Consider the following 20,092-nt stretch of genomic DNA (forward strand, 5'->3'; position numbering starts at 1 on the left):
GATCTACTCAAAATTCTCACTCTATTTACAATTTTTTGAGTTATCATCGCATATCTCCTTCATATTTCTCCTATGTCTCTTGTCTTCTATTACTATTCCAAAAAATGTTCAAGAGGCACTTGATCATCCTGGTTGGCGACAAGCCATGATTGTTGAAATGCAGGCTCTTGAGAATAGTGGCACATGGGAATTAGTTTCTCTTCCCCCTGAAAAAAAGACAGTTGGCTGCAGAGGGATTTATGTTGTTAAATTCAGGCCCAATGACGAGGTTGATCAACTTAAGGCTCGGTTGGTTGCCAAATGCTACACTCAAATTTATGGCCTTGATTACTGTGACACCTCTCCCTTGGCCAAGATCACAATTGTTCGGCTCTTCCAAGCTATGGCAGTTATTCATCATTGGCCTCTTTATCAATTGGACATAAAAAAATGTCTTTCTTCATGGTGACTTAGATGAGGAAATCCATATATAGCTGTTGAAAAATAAGGACTACATTGTTGAAGGATTTGAGACACACCTTACATTAGAGAAGTGCTGAGTTCACTTTCTTAGCCACGGCTTGTATATATTTATATAAAACAGAAAGAGTACAATAAGAAAGAAGAAAAGACAGGTTCAGACTAGGGAACCTGCTCCTACTTAGGCTTTTTAGAATTCACACTAAAAACAGTCTTTTCTAAACCAGTCAAGACTACTATTACAAAGATACAACTAGTACAAAATACAGCTGTCTACACCTACACCAGCTGTCTACATACAACTGTCTACACAATATAATACTTTAACACTCCCCCTCAAGCTGGAGCATATAAATTAAATTAAATGCTCAACATGAGTGAAGCATCTCAAGCTGCACCACCTTCTACGCTTGCCCACATTTTGATTTTGCTCACACACCAGTGGTAGTCAGTTCTTTATTACTCTGGCTCCATGCCCCTCTCTCAATGGAAAATACACGATATTTGGAAGAGTGTGTAGGGGGATGGAAATTATGAAAAGACCTGGAAGCGTCCAAACAGATAACAACTCCAAGCTAGAGAACACAACAAGGCTGGAGAGCAAAAGCTGAAACAAGGGCTGAAACGTGCCCAGACGAACACGACAAGGCTTTTGGAACTGGTCCGGTGAGCTTCCGATAGCCGGAGGGCAGCGCGTGGACTTCACGCGCCGGAACTAGCACGAACTGGCGGCGGCGCGTGGCAGAGATTCTGGCCATGCGACTTGCAGGGGTGATTTGCGCTCTACAAGGCGCACCTAACCCTGGGTTCGCCGGAAGAAAAGATGGCGACGACGGCCGGAGATGGCGGCCGACGATGGCAGGCGGTAGCGGACGTTGGCCGGAGACGATGGTGACGCCGGAGACAATCACAACGGGATCGTACCCGCTCTGATACCATGTTGAAAAATAAGGACTACATTGTTGAAGAATTTGAGACACACCTTACATTAGAGAAGTGCTGAGTTCACTTTCTCAACCAAGGCTTGTATATATGTATATAAAACAAAAAGAGTACAATAAGAAAGAAGAAAAGACAGGTTCAAACTAGGAAACCTGCTCCTACATAAGCTTTTCGGAATCCACACTAAAAACAGCCTTTTCTAAACCAGTCAAGACTACTCTTACAAAGATACAACTAGTACACAATACAACTGTCTACACCTACACCAATTGTCTACACCATACAGCTGTCTACATACAACTGTCTACACAATATAATACTTTAACAATAGCAACCTCCTAGTTTTGTTGCTTAGGGAGAGTCAGGTTTGGTGTGTAAATTGCGTCGATCTCCCTTTGGGCACAAACAATCACCATGTGCTTGGTTTGGGAAATTTAGCCATATTGTTCAGAATTTTGGAATGAAGCAAAGTGAAGCAGATCACTCTGTTTTTTATTATCATACTTCTCTCGGGAAGTGTATTTATTTAATTGTCTATGTTGATGACATTGCTATTACAGGGAACAATGTTGCCAAAATTTCCCAACTAAAGGAACACTTATTTAGTCATTTTCAGACCAAAGACCTTGGCTGCCTAAAGTACTTCCTTGGTATTGAAGTGACTCAATCAAAGGAAGGTGTTGTCATTTCACAGAGAAAATATGCTCCGGACATTTTGGAAGAGAAAGGTATAACTAAATGTGAGCCTATTGATAGTCCTATGGATCTAAATCAGAAGTTAATGTGAACGTTTTCCAGATCCAAAGAGATATAGAAGGCTGGTTAGGAAACTCATTTATCTCATAATTACAATGCCTGATCTATAGTGATGAGTGAGAGAGAAAGGGAAGAGAGAGAGAGTGGGTGGGAGCGGGTTAGGACTAGGAGAGAGAGGAGAGAGAAAGGTAGGGAGGGTCCATGTCGGAATATCACTGGAACAAGGACAGGAGGACAACAAAGCTACATTCGATCAAATTGGAGAGATCACGAGAGCATCTCATCGTTCTATTTCACACGTTTCCCTGAAGATACGACGGAGGCTGAGCTGTGGCAACACTTCAAAAAAGTGGGGGATGTAAGAGAAATCTTCATCTCCAAGAAGAGGAATAGAAGCGGAAGAAGGTATGGTTTTGTAAGATTTAAGGGGGCAGATGATGTGCATCAGCTGGAAAGGAGGTTGGACAATATCGTCCTGGGTGGGCTAAAGTTGTATGTTAACTTACCAAAATATGGAAGAGCTAGAAGCGGAATGCAACAACCAGCAAGAGGAGGACGAGAATACATTAAGAAGCATAAGTAGAAGCACAGAGAACTGTACCAGGTATCGAAATATCCAGCGTATCCAGGACCGAACCAACGTTCGTTTGCGGACGTGGTAGCATGGAGAAACCCAAGAACACACCAGGCAAAACCACCAACAGCGGCAAACTACGCAAACAACTCCTCGACATCAGAAGTGCACCTTGAAATTCCTTTGCTAAGGCAAAAGTGGCTTCAGGACGTGTGGGTGGGGAGACTGAACAACCTCGCTATGTTTGACAGACTAAAGGAGGACATGTTGTGGGACTTTGGAGTGGACATAGTGCCGAAGTACATCGGGGATCACATGGTCCTGCTCCTTGGGCTCACAGAAGAAAAAGCTCGACAAATGATGGAGGAAGATAATGAACGAAAGAGCTCGGTGTTCTACTCTTTGGAAAGATGGAATCAGAAAGTGCGTGTAGGCTACCGACTCACATAGGTTCAGTGCTGGGGAATACCATTAATAGCCTGGGATTCGCAACAGATGAAGAAGATAGTGGCTGCTGTTGGTGAGGTTGTGGATGTAGATGATGATGTGGAGGAACTGAGAAAGATGGACAGGGCAAGGGTCCTTCTCAAAACACCTTGGACGCCGGCGATACATCACACAGTCAGTGTACATATTCAAGGTGAGACATTCCCGATACACATAATAGAAGAAACCGGAAGCTCCTCCAACACATGCCGATGCCGATGCAGCGAAAACTACAGCTCGTCGGAGGACATCTACTCGGAAGACAGCGAGACGGTATCGGCGTGGGAGCTAATGATGTCGAAGGCACAAGGCGGAGCCCAAAAGGAGGTGGTGTCGGAGGAGTCACGAGCACTGACGAAGGAGACGACACCGGCGGAGAAGACGACGTTAGAGGACATCTACTCGGAAGACATCGCCTCCTCTGCCGGCGTCGCCTCCTCTGCCGACGGAGGAGGCGATGTTGGCAGCTGATGACGATGAGCTTCGAGCGGCAGAAACGGAGCTTCTTCGGTTCTTACCTATTGGTCGTGACTCATACCGTGAACCACGGGATAGACACTCGGACCGCAGGACAAACGGCATCAAACCAAACCACGTTAGCCTTGAAAGTGATGGAGCAACCACAAGTAGCAAGGCATAAGTCGGCGTGGTCAGAGCAGAGATGGAAGCTGCAGAAAGGTCCGAGCTTGGGGATGAAAAGATCAGTGGGTTTCGAACCCCTGTCTGGGAGAGAGAAGAGAAGCACGAAAAGGGAAAGGAGTGTGCTACAGGGACCGACAAAGGAGTTCAAATTTCTGAGCCTCAGTCAATAGGAGCACGTCATAAAGGGCTTGCACAGATAAGTGGGCTGGATTTTACTCCTCACACCCCTCCAAAGCTAATAACTGTGCAGCAGAGTAGTATTTCGAAAGCCCAACCAGCCCTAACACGCTCTCTTAGTGTGTTTTCCAGGAGAAGGTGGCGCAAAAAGCAACCACAATTAGAAGGCCCACAGAGGATTATTGAAGGAACTTTGGACCAGCTAGGGACTGCAACACACCGGGGCAGGATTAAAGAAGGTCATAATCAGCTAATTGACCATCCACAAGGCTGCAACAACAGCCCAACAGCTCAACCACCGAAACACAGTCAAATGCAAGACAATAACTCTATCAACGAGGCAGAGAGCTTATGGCAGATGATCAAAGAGCTAGGAGTTTCCAGTGGGAATGCGCAAAGTAATAAGCTACAGCAACTAATAGAAATGGAAGAAAGGGACACTAAGGAGAAAGAGAGACTGGGAGAGACAAGGAGGTGCTAATGAACATCATCACATATAATACAAGAGGATTAGGGAGGGGGGTAAAATGGCCAGCAATTAGAAGGTTGGTTAATAAGCATCACATAGATTTGTTGTGCATTCAAGAATCAAAAAAGGAAGTGATTGAGAGATCCATGTGTCAAGCTCTATGGGGGGATTCAGAAGTATGTTGGGTAGTTCAGCCAGCAATTAACACGGCTGGTGGCATTTTATGCTTATGGAGTGAAAAGACATTCAAAATGGAAAGGAAGATCATTGGGACAGGCTTTGTAATGCTGTCAGGGAAGTGGATTCAAGAGGACCAGCTTGTGAATATTATCAGCATCTATTCCCCTTGTGACATACAAAGTAAGCGACTGTTATGGGAGACTATTAAGCAACTGAAAAATCAAAGCCCGGGAGGATTGTGGTGCATATGTGGGGATTTTAATAGCATCAGAAACCCTATAGAGAGAGTAGGGGTCTGCCATAGGGGTCTGGAGGTCAGTGGGTCTAGAGAATTCAACCAATGGATTGAAGATTTGGAGGTTGAGGACGCACCTTGGGTGGGCAACAAGTTCACATGGATAAGACCAAACGAGTCAGCTTGGAGTAAGCTGGATAGGTTCTTAATATATGCGGATTGACTTTCCAAATGGCCTGGATCAGCCCAATACACTCTGGAGAGGAATTTCTCTGACAATTGCCCGCTATTGCTCAGATCCAAAAGTGTTGATTGGGGCCCTAAACCTTTCAGAATTATGGGTTGTTGGTTGTCTAATGCTTCTTTCAAGAAAACAGTTGTGGAGTCTTGGAGGTCCAATCACCAAAACGGGTGGGGAGGGTATGTCTTAAAAAGGAAAATACAAGCATTGAAGGACAGACTAAGGAAGTGAAATAGAGACCAATTCGGGGATACATTCAAAAATTACAAGAAGCTTGAGGGAGAGTTGAACAAGCTAGAAGAAACCACAGCTAATAGACAATTGTCTCAACAGGAGATGATGATCAAGAAGCAGTTTCAGGAGGAATTATGGGTGGCGGCTCAATCCCACGAGTCGCTACTAAGACAGAAGGCAAGATCCACTTGGATAAAAGAAGGAGACTGCAACTCAAGATATTTCCATTTGATGATAAATGCTCGTAGAAGATATAATTTCTTGAAAGGGCTGATGATTGATGGATCTTGGGTAGATGAGCCGACAATAGTCAAAGAGACAGTCAAGGGGTTTTTTGCGCAACGTTTTCAAGAGACTGAGTTCCATAGACCTACACTGGATGGGATACTTTTCCATACCATTGACAGCCAATAGAATGATACATTGGTGGGGCGCTTTCAGGAGGAGGAGGTAAAACAGGCGGTGTGGGATTGTGGGAGTTATAAGAGTCTGGGGCCAGATGGATTGACTTTCAAATTCATCAAGCAATTTTGGTCTACCATTAAGCCCGATTTCCTAGGCTTCTTGGATGAATTCCATGTCAATGGGATTTTTCCAAAAGAACCTAATGCATCTTTTATTGCCTTAATCCCCAAGGTAATAGATCCACAAATGCTGAATGAGTATAGACCTATCTCATTGATAGGGTGCATATACAAGATAGTGGCGAAGATATTGGCGAACAGAATGAAGAAGGGTGCTCAAAAAGGTGGTGGACAAGCTAGTGAACCTTCAGAGAAGTTTCCTATGGGGTGGTGACCAAGGGCAGTACAAAATAGCCTGGGTCAAATAGGAGACTGTGTGCATGCCAAAGGAAGACGAGGGTCTGGGAGTTAAAGGCATTAGCTCATTTAACCTATCATTGTTGGGTAAATGGAAATGGAATTTATTTCAGCGTCCAGGGGAGTTGTGGGTCAAGGTATTGGAGTCGAAATATGGGGGATGGAGGGGCCTAAGTGAAGATACCAGTGAAAGGGGACAATCCATATGGTGGAGGGACTTAAAGCTCATGTTTAAACATCCGCAACATGGAGTGACAATGAGTAATACAATATTATGGAAGGTTGGCAGTAGGGGTAAGTTTAAATTTTGGGAGGATACATGGTTAGGAGGGGAGGACACATTACTACAAAGATATCCTAGGTTGTATATCATTTCTTCCCAGCAAAACCAAATTATACAGCAAATGGGGGCTTTCAGAGATACAGGGTGGGAATGGGACCTTAGGTGGAGGAGACCGTTATTTGATAGTGAGATGGGTATGGCGGTCTCATTCCTAATGGAACTAGAGCGCTTCAGAATTCAGCCTCATAGCGATGACCAGTGGGTGTGGAAGGCAGAGCCAAGTGGGCAGTATACAGCCAGATCTGCTTATGGTGTGCTTTGGGGGGAGGTCTCTGGTGAGCACCAAGATGAAGCTTTCAAGGAGTTGTGGAACCTTAAGCTTCTGCCTAAAATCGCCATATTTGCATGGAGGCTAATTAGAAACAGGCTACCAACCAAATCAAACTTGCGGAGGAGACATATAGAGATAGACGACTCAACGTGCCCATTTTGCAGATTCGTGGAGGAGACTGCAGCTCATCTTTTCTTTCATTGCAGTAAGATAACTCCATTGTGGTGGGAGTCTTTGTCTTGGGTGAACATCATGGGTGCTTTCCCAAATCACCCAAGGCAACACTTTCTCCAACATATACATGGAGTGACAGTCAACATCAGGTCTCACAGATTGAAATGGTGGTGGGCTGCATTGACATGGACCATTTGGATGCAAAGAAATAATATGATCTTCTCCAATTGTACTCTCAATGCCAACAGAATTCTTGATGATGCAGTCTTCTTATTATGGTCGTGGATCACTAATTTGGAGAAGGATTTCACTACCCACTATAATTAGTGGTCTTCCAATATCAGGATAGGGTTTCTATATAGAGCAACATAGCTCATCAGAGCAGAGCTTGTGTTATTTTGTCTATAAAATCAGTTCTGGTCCAGTGAAAATTTTATTTGTTTCTGGACCATTTCTGAGTTATATATTGTACTTCTAGTACCTCTGGTACTTCACTAATATAAATATTTTGGTTGATAAAAAAAAAAACAATGCCTGATCTATCATTTGTAATCAGAGTTGTCAGTCAATTTATGTAGGATCCTCACATTGACCACTGAAATACTGTGATTCGCATTCTTAGATACATAAAAAAGACTCCAAGACAAGGATTATTGTATAAAGATAATGGAAATACCCAAATTTGTGGGTACAGTGATGCCGATTGGGTGGGTTGTCCCATAGACAAGCAATCCACCACTGGATATGGTGCATCCTTTGGAGGAAATATTGTCTCTTGAAAAAGCAAGAAACAAAGTGTTGTTGCCCGATCAAGTGCAAAAGCATAATTTAGAGATATGGTTCTTGTTACTTGTGAATTGGTGTGGATTAAACAACTTCTTCAAGATTTAAAATTTTGTGATGTTCAACTGATGAAGTTGTATTGTGATAATCAAGCAGCTCTTCACGTCGCTTCTAATCCTGTATTTCATGAGAGAACTAAAGATATAGAGATCGATTGTCATTTTGTTCAGGAAAAGCTGCAGTCCAAAGAAATCAGTACTGAATTTATTAACTCCAACAACCAGCTTGCAAGCATCCTGACCAAGTCCTTGAGAGGTCCTCAGATCCACTTTATATGTTTCAAGCTTGGAGCACACAATTTATAAGCTTGAGGGGGAGTGTTAAAGTTGTTGTTTGTTAATGTTTTATTGATGTTTTATATTTCTAACTTATTGTAGAAGCTCTTAGAAGCTGTCCTGTAATCTGTCACCATAGGTTAGGCAGTAGCCGTCATCATGAACTATTTTTTGTACTATATGTTAATTCTCATATTTTTGTGTGCATATTTTCCTACTCAGAGATCATTTTTGTGTGCATACATCTCTCAGCAAACTAAGGCTCAAGATCATTTTTGTGTGAATATTTTCATACTCAAAGATTTCAAGTGCGTGAAAAATGAGTCTCGTGAGAAACTGGAAAAGAATCTGATATTAGACTTTTAAATTTTTTGGTTGCTCGTGATTTCACTTTACATGCAATTTTCACCTTATTTATAACCCTTTCTAGCTCGAAGATTAGTTAAATTCTATAGCTTTCATGTAGTTGAATCTAATGAGACAAGTTATATGTCTTGAATCAGTCAAAGGAGTTCAAAATCGCATCTGAAAATAAAAAAGATCACTGTTTCAAAAGGACCAATTTGACCCAAATTTAAAAGATCAAGGGCCAAAATGAACTTTTTGAAAGATGAAGGACCAAAATAAATCTTAAAAATAAGATAAAGGACCAAAAGTGTAATTTAGCCTTTAAAAAATGACCTCACAACCCTAGATGTCTACCTTTTTAGAAGTTTCCAAACACCCCATAGCCACCACTCCTCTATCCCTCAAATTATCTTATTTCACTAGCACAAACAAAGTGAGAGAGCATGCAACTACAAGAAGATAAAAGTAAATTGAAATTTGCAGTATTTAGAAATATCTTGTTGGAACACAATAATACCTTGTTTTCAACAAGTTCGACAACCTTCTCAACTAAAGTTGCTTTGTTGGTCTGGTAAGGAATCTACTCCGATCATAAAATAAAATCTGTAATCAATTTTCTAAGGAAAACAAAGAAAGTAATTCTAATTTTATAATGTTAAATCTGATAGAATCTAGAGTGTCACCTCTTTTATGATTATTGCGGTCCTTTTTGTCTTCGAATCAAGGAATTCAATATCAGTTTTTCCTCTGATAATAACACGTCCTCGACCAGTACGGTATGCCTCTAAGATCCTTAAAAAAAATGAATATATATATCAAACCATACATCACATAGTACAACAAACTCGGAAAAGCACAATGTAAAAGAAGAAAAAAATGCATCATAGAAAATTTGATAAAATTAACCAACGATAAAACAATTAGTTACAAATGTTTTAAGTTAAAAACAATGATTAAAAACAAGGTCACAGAGGGTTCAAGTTTAGTAAGCTTCTATAACCGAAGTAGCCAACCTTCTTCAAGGCTCATTTTGTTTTATTATCTAAAATTCTCATATTCTATTACGTAATCAACAATTCTTATTTTAAAAAGTGCAAGAGATAAAGGAGCAAATAACCGGTTAGTAATCATATAAACTGTTAAAGTTGTTGTTTGATATTGTTTTATATTTCTAGCTTGTTGTAGAAGCCTGTAGAAGCTCTTAGAAGCTGTCATGTAATTTGTCATCATAGGCTAGGCTGTAGCCTTCATCATGATCTATTTTTTATACTATCTGTCGATTCTCATATATATATATATATACACACACATCTCTCAAAAAACTAAGGATAAAGATCCTTTTTGTGTGCATATTTTCACACTCAAACATTTCAAGTTGGTATCAAAGCGACACGATCCCGCTCTGTCCTTCCATCTCTGTCTATCGCCGGCCACCAACACTAGCACCGCCGTCCGCCACCGCACCTATCCCCAACAATACCCAAATATGGGTCGTCTCTTTCAGCACGTCCCAACCAAGGAGGTTTCTAAGTCAGAAACCTCAACACACGCACCCACGCGCCACTTCTCTAGGCATCATCCTCCGGCACGTGTGTCCCACGCGCCCATCTCCAGTCATTGGAACTCCGACGCAACACCTAGGTTTTCATCGCCGCCCTATCCCCGCTTTGTTTCAGCCCTCATATTGTCGTTTTGGTGTTGTTTGGACTGTGGGTTTGTACACCTCTGTCCCTTGGCCTATATTTGTTTCCTCAAGTTTTGTGCTACACATCTGTTACTGGATACTTGCCCTGTATTTCTCAAAATAACATTTATGAATTCCACTCTCACTTCTACTCCTTCTCCTCTCTCTGGAACTCCCACTATTACTACACAGAAACTCAACTAGAAAAACTATCTATTTAGGTCTACCTCAGTTGAGTTATGGTTCCTTGGTCAAGGGCCCTATGATCATTTGGAGAAAGAAGCTAGCGAAATTCCAGCAGACAACAAAAAATCAGTGAAAGACACTTGACTTCCAACTGTGCGCTGTTTTATGGCAAACAGTAGAACCTGATAAGTTAGAGATACTAAGATCCTTCAAGACTTGTTGTTCCTTCTGCAAAAATGCTCAAGATATTTTTGCTAATGACATCCAGAGTTGATTTGATTCAGCAAACCATGCATTTTCTCTCAAACAAACAAACCATGATATGACCTCACACATAGCCAAAGCCAAACCTGTTGTTGAAGAATTAAAGTAGTTCCTAATACATGACTCTATGGATGAAATGAAAAGAAGACTCGATAAGTTGTTCATGGTGGTGATTTTGCGGACTCTACACTCAGATTTTGATCTTCTGCTTGACCAAATTATGACAGGTGAGCAAGTTCCTTCAATGGATAGCCCAATAACTAGGCTTCTTCATGTTCCTACTTTGGTGAGAGGAGAAAACTCAGTTGTAGCCGCTGAAACTTCAGCAACACCTGCTGAAAAATCAACCATCGTAGCATCTTATCAAAGAGGAGGACGCGACAGTAGAGGTGGACGTCTTCAATGTACATACTGCAAAAAGCTTGGTCATACACAAGAAAAGTGGTATGCCTTGCACAATTATCCTCACAACGTAGCATATGTTGCCAAATCTGAAAAATCGAAATCTAAACTTTCTGATGATGACTATCAAGATTATCTGAGGCTGAAATCCATCAATCAAGCCCAGTCTTCTTCGGGGCCAAGTGTCTCAACAGCTTGTATTTCTCAATCTGTGAAAGGTCAAAATCCATGGATAATTGCTCAGGGAGAGTCTGGTTTGGTGTGTAAATTGCATCAATCTCCCTTTGGGCACAAACAGTCACCACGTGCTTGGTTTGGGAAATTTAGCCATATTGTTCAAAATTTTGGAATGAAGCAAAGTGAAGCAGATCACTCTGTTTTTTATTATCATACTTCTCTCGGGAAGTGTGTTTATTTAATTGTCTATGTTGATGACATTGCTATTACAGGGAACAATGCTGCCAAAATTTCCCAACTAAAGCAGCACTTATTCAGTCATTTTCAGACCAAAGACCTTGGCTGCCTAAAGTACTTCCTTGGTATTGAAGTGGCTCCATCAAAGGAAGGTATTGTCATTTCACAGAGAAAATATGCTCTGGACATTTTGGAAGAGATAGGTATGACTAATTGTAAACTGTTTGATAGTCCTATGGATCCAAATCAGAAGTTAATGTCAAATCAAGGTGAACATTTTCCAAATCCAGAGAGGTATAGAAGGCTGGTTGGGGAACTCATTTATCTCACAATTACAATGCCTGATCTATCATTTGTAGTCGGAGTTGTTAGTCAATTTGTGTAGGATCCTCACATTGACCACTGAAATACTGTGATTCGCATTCTTAGATACATCAAAAAGACTCCAGGACAGGGATTATTGTATAAAGATAATGGAAATACCCGAATTTGTAGGTACAGCGATGCCGATTGGGTGGGTTGTCCCATAGACATGCAATCCACCACTGGACATTGTGCATCCTTTGCAGGAAATATTGTCTCTTGGAAAAGCAAGAAACAAAGTGTTGTTGCCCGATCAAGTGCAGAAGCATAATTTAGAGCTATGGCTCTTGTTACTAGTGATTTGGTGTGGATTAAACAACTTGTTCAAGAATTAAAATTTTGTGATGTTCAATTGATGAAGTTGTATTGTGATAATCAGGCAGCTCTTCACATCGCTTCTAATCCTGTATTTCATGAGAGAACTAACATATAGAGATTGATTGCCATTTTGTTCAGGAAAAGCTGCAGTCCAAAGAAATCAGTACTGAATTTATTAACTCCAACAACCAGCTTGCAGGCATCCTGACCAAGTCCTTGAGAGGTCCTCAGATCCACTTTATATGTTTCAAGCTTGGAGCACACAATTTAGAAGCCCCAGCTTGAGGGGGAGTGTTAAAGTTGTTGTTGGATAATGTTTTATTAATGTTTTATATTTCTTGCTTGTTGTCGAAGCTCTTAGACGCTGTCCGGTAATCTGTCACCATAGGCTAGGCTGTAGCCTTCATCATGAACTATTTTTGGTACCATCTGTCAATTCTCATATATATATATTAGTATATATAATTGGGTCAGAGAAGAGAGATGAGAGAGGGAGAGACAGAGCGAGACAGTGAGAGAGACAGCGGGTGGGAAAGAGTGAGGTCGAGAAGGGAGAGAAGAGAGAATGAGAGGACGAGAGGTATGAAGGGTCCGTGTCTGTCTATCGTCAGGGAAAGGAAAGGAGGTCAACAACGCCGCATGCGAGTCAACTGGAGAGATCATCGGAATATATCATCGTTTTACTTCACACGTTTTCCTGAAGACGCAACAGAGGATGAGCTATGGAAGATATTCAGAAGAGCGGGTGATGTCAGGGAGGTGTTTATCTCCAACAAGAGGAATAGGAACGGAAGAAGGTATGGATTTGTGAGATTCATTGGAGTGGATAACGTCCAACAGTTGGAAAGGAGATTGGATAACATAGTTCTGGGGGGATTAAAGTTATATGTTAACATCCCTAAATATGAAAGAGGTAGGGGTCGAGTGCAACCACAATCAACAGGGGGACGAGACCATACCAGACATGTCGAACAGGGGCGCAGAGAAACTTACCAGGCACAGAAGCACACAGCGATGCCGGGCCAGATACGCGGATCCTTTGCAGATGTGGTAGCTAGGAGAGAACCACGTATACAGCAAAGGAGGACATCAATAGTTCAGAATGCTAAAACCAACACTTCGAGATCAAAAGTACATCTTGACAGTCCTATGACAGCACCGAAGTGGCTACAGGATGCATGGGTGGGAATGCTAAAAAATCTTGCACTCCTTGACAGAGTAGAGGAGAATATGCTCTGGGACTGGGGATTAGACGTAGTGCCGAAATACATCGGCGACAACATGGTACTTCTCCCCAGCCTTACCGAAGACAAGGCAAAACAAATGGTGGAGGATGGGACTGCAGGAAGGGAGGTGATGTTTTATTTGGTGGAAAGGTGGAACAGGAAGATGCGTGCTGGTTCTAGACTTACATGGGTGCAATGTTGGGGAGTGCCGTTGGTAGCATGGGACTCAACACACATAAGGGAGATCGTGACGGCCATAGGCGAGGTAGTGGAAGTAGACGAGGAGATGGAGGATTTGAGGAAGATGGACAGGGCAAGGCTCCTTGTAAGAACACCGTGGAAACCACTGATTCAGCACACGGTGAGCGTCCATATTGAAACGGAGGTGTTCCAGGTACACATAATAGAGGAAAGTGGAAGCAGTCCCAATTGGTGCCATGCCGGCGGAGCGCGATGCTTAGTTCATTGGAGGACATTTGCTCGGAGGAAAGCGAGATGGGTTCGTTATCGGAACTGATGACGGCGAAACCTCAAAGTGGGAGTCAGAAGGTTGAAACGCTGGAGGAGCGAAGGGCAACGTCGGAGGCAGACACAGCGCCGGAGGATGAGAACGACATGCAAGGACCGACAGCAAGCACCTCCTTCCAGTTATTATCCAATGGTCGCATCACAACCAGCGAACCACTGGACAATAACCTGGACTGGGGGATAGAGGACGAGAGTCGTTGCAGGGTCAGCAGGGAAAGCTACGGGGCAACCAAAAGTCAAATGGGAATGTACGGTGAGGCCAGAGCAGCAGTGACCAGGTGCGATTCAGGGGCAGAACGGATTATCGGGGCCATAACTCCTGTCGGGAAGGGGAAAGCAAAGCATGAACAAGGAAATAAGAAGGCAGGAGGGTCCGGGACAGATGTAGAGCATATAAACATCCACTCAGCAGTGGCTTGTGACAAGGCCCACTACAATTGTGGGCTGGACTGTACTACTCACACCCCCCCCCCCCCCAAAATTTCTAACACATCAGGTAGAACATAATCTGAAGGCCCAATCTGCCCAACACACCCTCATTTAGTGTGTATTTTAGGTGGACCACAGATGACTTCGGGAGAGGTAGCGGAACAGGGGAAAAGAGTAACACAACAAGAAAGCAACAAAGAGGCCCACGAGCAGTCAAATAATTGGCAATCTGACCCAGATAACATCGAGGTGACTAGGGAATGTATGAGAGAGCAAAATGAAATGCAGGACACCAATATATTTAAGGAAGCAGAGACACTTTGGCAGATGACTAGAGAGCTTGGAGTGACGTGCCACAAAGAGAAAATGGATCAGGTTCAGCAGATGATAGCAATGGAAGAAAGGGACATTAAAGAGTCAGAGAGGTTAGGGGGGATGAGGAAGAGTCAATGAATATCATCACTTATAATGCAAGGGGTCTAGGGAGAGGGGTAAAATGGCCAGCAATAAGAAGGTTGGTAAATAAACAACATGTTGATATGTTATGCATTCAGGAGACAAAAAAGGAGTTGATAGACAGAGATATATGTCAAGCGCTGTGGGGGGATCCTGAAGTACAATGGGCAGATCAACCAGCAACTCATACGGCTGGCGGCATTCTATGCTTATGGAGCGAAAAAGCTTTTAGGATGGAGAGGAAGATCATTGGGCCAAGATATGTAATGATGTCAGGAAAGTGGATACAAGAGGACCAATCAGTGAATATTGCTAGTGTTTATTCTCCTTGTGATATACAAGGCAAAAGGGTGCTATGGGAGTCAATTAAACAACTGAAAAGTCAGCATCATGATGGTTTATGGTGCATATTAGGGGATTTTAATTGCATCAGAAATCACATAGAGAGATCTGGAACATGCCACAGGGGTTTGGAGAATAGTGGGTCTAGAGAATTTAATGGATGGATTGAAGACTTGGAGGTTGAGGAACCGCCTTGGGTGGGAAGTAAGTTCACCTGGGTACGACCCAATGGATCAGCCAGGAGCAAGCTAGATAGGTTCTTGGTATCTGCAGATTGGCTCACCAAATGGCCTGGAACAACCCAATTCACATTGGAGAGGAACTTTTCAGACCATTGTCCGCTACTACTCAGATCCAAAAATTCTGATTGGGGGCCTAAACCTTTCAGAATAATGGATTGTTGGTTATCGGATGCTTCTTTCAAGAAAGCTGTGACGGAGAGCTGGACGTCTAACCAGATAAGTGGTTGGGGTGGATACGTTTTAAAACAGAAAATAAAAGCACTCAAGAATAGTCTAAGGGCATGGAATAGAGACCATTTCGGGGACACTTTCAAAAGATTTAAGAAGATTGAGGAAGAACTAAATAAGCTGGAGGAGTCCACATCTGATAGGCACTTATCTCTTCAAGAGGTAGGCATGAGGAAGCAGCTTAAGGAGGACTTATGGGTGGCGGCTCAATCACACGAGTCCCTGTTAAGGCAGAAGGCAAGAGCTCGATGGATAAAGGAAGGAGACTGTAATTCGAGGAATTTTCATCTGATGATTAATGCACGCAGAAGACATAACAGTAGTTAAAGCTGCAGTAAGGTCGTTCTTTGAAAAGCGCTTCCAAGAATCAGAGTTCCAAAGATATACATTGGAGGGGATACTTTTCCAGTCTATTGATAGCCATCAAAATGACATCCTGGTGGGACGTTTCTAGGAAAACGAGGTAAAGAAGGAGTGTGGGAGTGACAAAAGTCCAGGGTCGGACGGGCTGACTTTCAAATTCATAAAGCAATTCTGGCCCATCATCAAGGCTGATTTTCTGCATTTTTTTGGACGAATTCCATGTAAATGGGGTGTTTCCAAAAGGGTCAAATGCATCTTTTATAGCTTTAATCCCCAAAGTTCTAGATCCACAGAGGCTAAATGAATATAGACCTATCTCATTGATAGGGTGCAACTACAAGATTGTTGCCAAGGTGTTGGCGAACAGGTTAAAGAAGGTTATGCCTCTCATCATACACGAAAGGCAATCAGCATTTATAGAAGGCCAGCACATGTTACATAGTGTGATGATTGCTAGTGAGGTGGTGGACGAAGCTAGAAGATGTCATAAACCTTGCGTAGTCTTCAAAGTGGACTATGAGAAGGCGTACGACTCAGTACGGTGGTATTTCTTATCCTATATGATGAATCGAATGGGCTTTTGCACTAAGTGGATTGCATGGATGGAGGGTTGCCTGAAGTCAGCATCAGTTTCAGTTCTGGTCAATGGTAGCCCTTCAGCCGAGTTTGTGCCTCAGAGGGGACTCAGGCAAGGAGATCCATTGTCACCTCTCCTTTTTAATATGGTTGCGGAGGCCCTAAGTGGCATTATGTCACAAGCACTCGAGAAGGGGATGTTCAAGGGATTTATTTGTGGTAAAAACAACGTGGAAATTAGTCTCCTCCAGTATGCGGACGACACAATTTTCTTTGGTGAAGCATCCATGGAAAATGTCCGAGCTATTAAAGCAATGTTGAGGGCTTTTGAACTAGTATCGGGCCTTAAGATAAATTTTGCTAAAAGCGGGTTTGGTGCTTTCGGAGTGACTGAAATGTGGAAAAGAGAGGCAGCTGAGTACCTCAATTGTAGCCTGTTGACACTACCATTCTCATACCTGGGTGTTCCTATTGGAGCAAATCCGAGAAGATATCAGACATGGGACCCTATCATATCTAAGTGTGAGAGAAAATTAGCGAAGTGGAAGCAAAGACATTTGTCTTTTGGGGGGAGAGTGAATCTCTTAAACTCATTGCTAACTTCTATTCCTATATATTTTCTTTCTTTTTTCAGGGTCCCGCAAAAGGTAGTGGATAAGCTAGTAAGATTGCAGAGAAATTTTTTATGGGGAGGCGATCAACAACAGCGCAAAATAGCATGGATAAAATGGGAAACAGTGTGTTTGCCAAAGGAAGAGGGGGGATTGGGAGTAAAGGACATCAATTCATTTAACATGTCATTGCTGGGTAAGTGGAATTGGAACTTATTCCAATGTCCGAGGGAGTTGTGGGTTAGGGTGTTGGAGTCAAAATATGGGGGATGGAGGGGCCTAAGTGAAGGATCGACACAAAGAAGCGAATCTATTTGGTGGAGGGATCTAAAGCTCATGGTTCAACATTCGCCACATGGTGAGTCACTGGAGAACACAATTACATGGAAGGTAGATGTGGGGACAAGTTCAAGTTTTGGGTGGACAGCTGGATGGGAGGGGAGGTTCCACTGATTACAAGGTATCCTAGGTTGTATGTGATATCTTCACAGCAAAATCAAAATATACAAAATATGGGGGCTATTGGAGATAATGGGTGGGAATGGGATTTTAGGTGGAGGAGGCCATTATTCATAATGAAATAGACATGGCGGCAGCATTTCTAAGAGAGATTAAAGATCACAGAATTCAGCCTCAGCATCACGATCAATGGGTGTGGAAGGCGGATCCAAGCGGGCAGTACACAGCTAAATCTTCATATGATGTACTACGGGGGGAGGCGATTCATGAGCAGCAGGACGGAGCTTTTGAGGAGTAGTGGAAGCTTAAGCTTCCTTCTAAAATTACCATATTCGCGTGGAGACTACTCAGAGATAGGCTACCAACAAGATCAAATTTGAGGAGGAAGCAAATAGAGGTCGAAGATCCAATGTGTCCATTCTGCAGTTCAGCCGAGGAGAGCACAGTCCACCTATTCTTTCATTGTAGCAGGATAATCCCACTATGGTGGGAATCATTATCGTGGGTGAAGCTAGTGGGGGCTTTCCCAAATCATCCAAGGCAACACTTCCTCCAACACATATATGGAGTGACAGAGGGAATGAGAGCAAGTAGATGGAAATGGTGGTGGCTAGCATTGACATGGACTATTTGGAAGCAAAGGAATAATATGATCTTCTCCAATGGGACTTTTAATGCCAACAGAATACTAGATGAAGCTATTTTCTTAACATGGACATGGCTCACACAGTTGGAGAAAGATTTTAGTATTCACTACAACCACTGGTCTTCTAATATTAGTGCAGCTTTTTCCAGCAGTCATGTATAGAATTTTTATTTAAGCATATAACTGTAGCTTGTTACTCTTTATCAGTTGCTGGCTCAGAGATCTATTTTAATCTCCAGCCTAACACTGATTATTATCTTGTATCTTTTAGTATCCCTGGTACTCAATTAATATAATTACTATTTTTGCGGAAAATATATATATATATATATATATATATATATATATATACACATAAAACTAAGGCTGAGGATACTTTTTGTGTGAATATTTTCACACTCAAACATTTCAAGTAAAACAATCCATATACCATTACCAAAACATACCCCATGTTTATTGATGTTGTCACATACCAGCAAAGGGGAGTGCAAGCAAACACAATATTTTTAACATATTGTTATTGGTTAAAATCTATTGAAAAGTGAGATTCATTAAACATGGAGTTGGACCACACATTTTTTAGATTTCCAACATATTTCAATCAATAGGAATGTGTGTGTTAGAAAGAGTGTGAGAAAGTGTGTTGCTTGCTCAACCGATGAATGATTCATGACTAAAATGCCACTATCACTATTTTCGAAGTGTATAATTACACAATGTAAAATAGCCAGGCCACATTGAAAAATGAAATAGGGTAAAAAAAAAGTTTATCAAATATTCGTTAAAAAAGGAATACTACCAAAAACTTCATATACTCACCCAAGATTTCCCATAATCAGCCCTCCTGTTGGAAAGTCAGGTCCAGGCATGTATTCAAGCAATTCTTGCAGCTACAACACACCAAAACTAATCAGAAATTTTCATTAAAGAAGGAAGAAGGGAGAAGAATATTAAGTTCACAAAACACAAAAATGGCTTTTCTTCCACTGCTTGATAATTATATTACTTACTGTCGCAACCTACCCTTCGGCGGGAGGACGACGCGGGACTCGCGGGATGCGTGTTCCACGAAAGGAATACGCGCGGAGTCGCCACCAACGTTTATTTGAGGAAAACGTCGGAAAAACCGGAAAAGACGCGATCTACGAACTTTTAAGTTGAAAGGTTCGGGAGTTGTATTTACGCACGGGGAAGGTATTAGCACCCCACACGTCCGTCCCAAGGGACGGCAGCCTTTAATCGAATGTGCAAACGTGACTTTGATTTTTACGTTCCCTTTTATGTCCTTATATCCATTTTATATTTTTTCCTTTTTTGCGGTCGACAAGGGTGTTTCCCTTTGCTCCTACGTATTCCTCAATTTGGGATGAGAAAATCAGACCTACGTAGTTCTTTCGGAACAAGTGATTCTTTTTTACTTAAGTGGTGATCATTTTAAGGCGTTGGACCTTAAAAATGATCCATTTTACTTAGTGAGAAATTGAAATGACAAACTTCAAAAGCCTATTTTTGTGGACGAGCTTGACTAGGCGAGTTTATTTTAGCCTTAGTTTCACTTTAGTTATTAATCAATTCGATTAAGAATGAGAAATCCCAAAGAGAAAACGTCTGATTGATTTTCCGCTTTATTTTACTAAAAAGATGTTTTTTGATTATTATATTATTTTTTACCTCTTTTTGATTTCCAACGTGGTTACGGCACGACCGAACGGTCGGAATTCATTTTAACCGAAGTTAACGGATAATACAATTCAAACGTTCGGTGGAAATTGATTTTATTTTTAAGTTAAGCGAGAAATGACTTAAGTAAAATGGCTTAAGTACGTCAACAGGGGGTATAAAAAGTAAACAAAACGAGAATAAAAATGCACGAAACACAATGTGG

At 42.1% G+C, this 20,092-nt stretch overlaps 1 protein-coding gene across 1 annotated transcript; it reads left to right on the forward strand.

The window, feature by feature from the left end:
- Positions 1-12,584: 12,584 nt before the first annotated feature.
- Positions 12,585-13,844, forward strand: LOC114420549. Its single transcript, XM_028386414.1, has one exon. The coding sequence runs from the start codon at positions 12,585-12,587 to the stop codon at positions 13,842-13,844; it is 1,260 nt and encodes a 419-aa protein (XP_028242215.1).
- The last annotated feature ends 6,248 nt before the right edge of the window (positions 13,845-20,092 follow it).

The sequence above is a fragment of the Glycine soja genome, chromosome 7, assembly GCF_004193775.1.
Source record: "Glycine soja cultivar W05 chromosome 7, ASM419377v2, whole genome shotgun sequence".
Lineage (NCBI taxonomy): Eukaryota > Viridiplantae > Streptophyta > Magnoliopsida > Fabales > Fabaceae > Glycine > Glycine soja.

Coding starts and splice junctions, on each gene's coding strand:
- LOC114420549 (XM_028386414.1), top strand. CDS start 12,585: ATGAGAGAGGGAGAGACAGAGCGAGACAGTGAGAGAGACAGCGGGTGG.